Source organism: Sinocyclocheilus anshuiensis, unplaced genomic scaffold, assembly GCF_001515605.1.
Source record: "Sinocyclocheilus anshuiensis isolate Anshui unplaced genomic scaffold, SAMN03320099.WGS_v1.1 scaffold1544, whole genome shotgun sequence".
NCBI lineage: Eukaryota > Metazoa > Chordata > Actinopteri > Cypriniformes > Cyprinidae > Sinocyclocheilus > Sinocyclocheilus anshuiensis.
In genome coordinates, this window is record NW_015555802.1 from 204,906 (window position 1) to 210,411 (window position 5,506).

The 5,506-nt window shown below is 35.3% G+C and overlaps 1 protein-coding gene across 1 annotated transcript in view; it reads left to right on the plus strand.

Annotated features, from left to right (window-relative positions):
• Window positions 1–325: 325 nt before the first annotated feature.
• Window positions 326–5,506, plus strand: part of LOC107674939 (kinesin heavy chain-like) — a 75,954-nt gene continuing 70,773 nt past the window's right edge. The window contains exon 1 of the mRNA XM_016469101.1: window positions 326–454. Coding sequence (XP_016324587.1) covers window positions 326–454 — 129 coding nt within the window. The remainder of the gene's footprint in view (window positions 455–5,506) is intronic.

Sequence of the window (5,506 nt, forward strand, 5' to 3'; positions counted from 1 at the left end):
ATTTTCGGTTTCAGTTTAAGAATGTCATAAAAGAGATGCCGCAGAGCCCTATCTATTTCAGACGCTGGCTGAATTCAGTGGCACAGACACGTTCTACAGTATACCTGCATCTCTATCTATCACAGCAACAGCATCCTTCAGATCACATCACTCTGACCGTCGCTTCACAACTTCAGCAAGATCAGCTATTCAATAAAAAAAAACAACAACAAAAAAAAAATAATAAGAATCAAGGATAAAATTATTAGCATCAGATTATATTTCTTCTAAAGATTTCAGATATTCTGTTTGTATATTAAAATATATTATTGTATAGCCTATTATCATGACGGACGCATCAGCTAAGTATAATATTAAAGTGTTCTGCCGCTTTCGACCTATAATTCAGACAGAGACCAGCTCATGCAACAAGGACACGGCTACATTTCCAAAGGACAACACTGTCATCATCGAGGTAATAATTATGGTTTTCCATTTTAAAGAAGAATAAATGATACAGAGTGTTTATATGGTTAAAGTAAAAATCTCAGTAAACGTGTACGAAACCGAGAATTCTTGAAAGGGAACATTTGTCATTTGTTGTGCTTGATAAAATGCCTGAAGTGCAATATAGGCTATGTAGCCTAGGTAGTATTGCCACCGGAAAAAAAACAAAACAAATAATAACTTTTTATAACATTTTACAATATTTAGAAAAGGTGTAGCTATTAACAAAAGAGGTCTATTTTTTTTTTTTGAGTGTACAACAAATGTAACTGCTTACAACGTTTTAGAATTGTATTTAGAATGTGTATAGACCTCCTTATTAACAAAGGATGTGTAATAGGTCTACTTAAAAAAAAAAATCAGTTTTAGTTTTCAGTTTTCAGGTTTTCGTGTGTTTCCCGAATTTTCGGTTTCGGTTTAAGTAGAGATGCCGTAGAGCCCTGCCCATTTTCTGACGCTGGTTCATGTGGCTCTACGGGCTCTACAGTACCTGCATCCCTATCACAACAGCATCCTTCAGCATCCTCCGTGCCGCAGAACCCTGCCCATTTTCAGGGTCATTTGTTGGCATATCAGTGGCGTAGACACGCCTTACAGCAACAGCATCCTTCACAATCACATCGCTGCCGTCGCTTCACAACATCAGTAAAGTCAAGTCAAGTCACCTTTATTTATATAGCGCTTTTAACAATACAGATTGTGTCAAAGCAACTGAACAGCATTAATTAGGAAAATAGTGTCAATAATGCAAAATGACAATAACACGGGGCCATATAGTTAATATTAGTAATACGCAGCATTAAAGAGCAGTTATTCGATTTTCAAGAAAAACTTAATAAGAATCAAGGACAATAAATGTAGTAAATGCAATAAATTTAAATATAGCAAGGTATATTAAGAATTCAAACAGCAATTACATCGTTCATCGTCTTTATGTTTAGAATAGGCTAATATAGCCTGACGGGCGCAGAAGCGCTTAGTGTAATAGTGTACTGCCGTTTGTGGTCTTTAATTCAGACAGGCCATGTGCAAGAACTTTTTTGCATACGTTTCAAGAGGACAACACAATCATTATCGAGGTAATAATTACGATTTGACATATTTAAATCAGACTGAAATATGCAGATACTATTGAAATATTATTGATATATTGAAACCGAAACCAAAACCGAATGAACACACTGGGCCGAAACCAGAAACTGTTAACTGGGGTGGCTCGTCATGCTTGTCATGTGACACACAGCAGCCACGATAGCGCTGTATAACTGGGTTATGTTTTAAGGCTTATATGTTTTATTAATTTTTTCCTTTTTATTTGAAATATTCCCAAACGTGTTAACTAGGCTATATCATGAATCTCGATTCTCAAATATGTGTAAGTAAATGCATTTTGCACCTTTATAGTTGATCTACAACGGCGATAACCCTAGGCATAAAACCCGTCTTTTTACTTAAGTACCAGATATGGGTGTCATGAATGATTCAGTGACAAAGACAGTGACTTACCGCCACCTACTGGCGGTTTCAGTTTCATTTTAAAAGTATAAATTGAGCTATTTAAATCCTTTAATATTTCTATATTCAAAACTTTATTTTTAAAACATTAATCTCATAACATTGTTATTATGAATTTACATACATTCACCTCTGAGTCTCGTTTAACAGTCTGTAAATATTCCTTAATTTGTGTTCTTCTGTGCCACCTAGTGAAAAGATAAATTGTTGATGCTGATTTAATTTGACTGGTAACTTATTCTTCCTGATTGTATTTGATTATTTTAATTGAATTTATTGTTTAAAATAAGTTATAAGTTATATATTTTTTTACACAAAAGATGACATACATTTAATAAAGTTAGAAAAAAATGGCATTAGAAAGGTAAACTTAACACTTTAAAGAGTCAAATATTGCCTCATAATGGGAAGGTTAATTTCTCTCATTGATCAGAAAGTGTTCCTAAAATTTTTTTTAAGTAAAAGGAAATCTTTAAGTGTAGAGTACCGAATAATGTAACGTTACCTTTTAAAAACTAATTGCAAATTAGTGATTAATTTAATTGCAAATTTATGCAAAGTGTAAACTATTAAATATAATCTACAAATAATGCAATACTGTACCACTAAATAAGAAGTGTTTTGCAGGCTTAGCTAATCAGGCCAATTAGAGACAATTACTAATCATTCTCATTTGTTATGAAATCATTATTTAAAGGGGTCATATGATGCTATTTTAAAGATCATTATTTTGTGAATTTGGTGTAACAGAATATGTTGAGATGCTTCAATGTTCAAAAAACACATATCGCATCATATGACCCCTTTAATTTCACTAATCAATATTTTATTAAACACAAGGGATCATTAATGATGCTTACATTATAACATGTACAAATTCACACACAACGTATCTTTAATTTGGCCAGAATTGCAGGGTGCCTGTCTTGATATCCAAGAAGGTTTAGAGAAAATATTAAATAAGTTTAATGTTATTATAGATTATAACGTTTTTTTTTTAATTAAATACATCTGATAGGTCATCTGAAATTACCCCCACACCTTTTCAAGCTAGAGTAGGCTATTTATTAAAAAAATAATATAATTTGTCAGTCTGTCAAGCCCTAAACTGTTGCATCTTGCTCTCTTTAACAACCACGTACAAACCGAACCTGGGACTAATTAAACTCAATAAAAACTCCAGAGCCTATCTTAGTGTTTATTCTAGTTTATATTAAATAAGGATATATATTATATAAGATATATATTATATATCTTATTATATTAGGCGATAATTAAAGAAATAAATATAAAAAAAATTAGTTAAAGAGCTATTTACTCCAAAATAATGCATATAATATTTTATGTTAATAAATTAACGTCCCAACCACAAAACAACATGTTTTACCATGTTCTAGATTAAGCCTGAGAATGATAACTGTCCCACTTCGAGTTTTATGAATCTTTTCCTTAGACAAGTGAATTTACTGAATAGAATTAAAATTAAAAGTAACTGAAAAAAAGGTAATGTTTATTAAATTGATTCAATATGCTTAGGCCTAAGTAAATAATAAGTGAATAATATGCTAAAACAAGCTGTTTCTAGTTTTCTCACATTGACAATTAAAAAATAGCATTATATAAATCAAACAAATAAATGTATTATTTTTTTGATAAATTATTGCCCATCTCAAACATTGAGTGCTGTTAGACCGATAAGGCAGACCACCCTTAAAATTTTTAACTTTTTGGACATTTTGTGTCCCCTTCTATGATGGATGAAGTCCATGATAGTTACAACCATACCTTATTCCCGGTGCTGTTTACAGTGCCTATCAAACTGAACATGTATGCCCCCTTTTGGAAGTTGGGTTAGAATTTCTCTTTAGATGGCACAATAGGTGTTTTTTTTTTGGTCAGTAATGTATTTACATACAGTGGAGATCAAAATTAGAGAACAATCTATAAATACTTTATTTTTTCTGAAATATTGTTAATCTTCACAGCTCAAAATATGTAGTGATATTAGTTATGCGCTGGTGTGAACTTGGTCCACTCTTCTTCAACTCTCTTCCATAGTTCGGTGACTGTAGTGGGTTTCCATAACTTTGTTGCCAAGGATTTTTCCAGAGATTTTCAGTGGAGCTTAGATCAGGACTCTGGGCAGGCCATTTCATTATTTCAGTGCTCTTAGCTTTAAGGAACTGCTTTACCCATTTTGCAGTGTGACGGGGACATTGTCTTCCATGAAAATTGCAGGCTAATTGGGAGATGCTTGCAGGGAAGGTACCGCATGTTGCTGAAGGAGGTTCTGATAAACATTTGCATTCACCCTGCCATGTAACTGTATAAGAGGCCCTGTCACTGTCATCAGCTGGTGTGCCCCAGATGGCGACCAGAGGTCTCCTGTGTCCTTGTTTGAGCACATGGCTTGTTGTGTGTTTGTTTATGCCATGTGCTCTCCTGTCAATTGTCTTGACCCCACCCTTCTTGTTATCTGGTTACTGGTTCAGTTGCTCAGTTGCGCCACCTGTGTCTGCCTCGTTACCCTCCTTGTCTGCTCCCCATTTATTCCCCTTGTGTTTTCTGTCCTGTGCTGGTTCATTGTCGTTCACTGTTTCCTTGGTTACTGGTCAGTCTAGTCAAGTCATATCTTCCTGCTTATTCGCTCTGCTCTGCCTGTTTTGTTTTGTTTACCCTACCATGGGTCTTTTGTTTCAAGCCATGTTTGTGGTTATCTGTTTGTTTTTAGTCCAGTTTTGTGTTACTCCTTATTTTTGTTAATAAAGATCCTTTGTTTAAGCTCCCCTGGCTGTTCTGCATTTGGGTTCTGTTTGCAAACCGTGACCGGCCCAACTCCTGCTCCAGAAAACATCCCTCAAACCATGACGCTTCCTCCTCCACCTTTCACGGACTTCTTTACACACTCTGGCTTCAGTCTTTCCTCCGTTTGATGCCAAACAAAATGTTTCCCTTTGGACCCAAATTAAACTTGCTCTCATCACTAAAGTGAACTTTGGACCAATTCTCCTCTCTCCACATAACATGCTCCTCCGCAAAGGTGAGCCTAGCCTTTTGATTATTTCTGCTGATGAGAGGCTTGGTCACTGCAGCGTGCGCTTTCAGTCTGACTTCTCTTAAAGGGGTCATATGATGCGATTTCAAGTTTTCCTTTCTCTTTGGAGTGTTACAAGCTGATTGTGTGTAGATAAGATCCCTGAAGTTGCAAAGACTAAAGTCTCAAAACCAAAGAGATATTATCAAAGTTAAGACTCTGCCACGCCCCCCTAAAACGGCTCATTCTAACACGCCCCCACATATCTACCTCACTATGTGGAAATATTTGCATAATGCCGCCCAAATGTGCACGCAAAGAAAGAAGGCGTGGTTTCAGTAACCGCAGTTAGTGTTGAAGCAGCCATGTCAGGGAGACGCTGTATGTTTCTAGACGAAAGCAAAAGCACTTTATTTGGCCTTCCGAAAGTAGATGCATTTAGGAATCTTTAAGATTACTTACAACAGAACA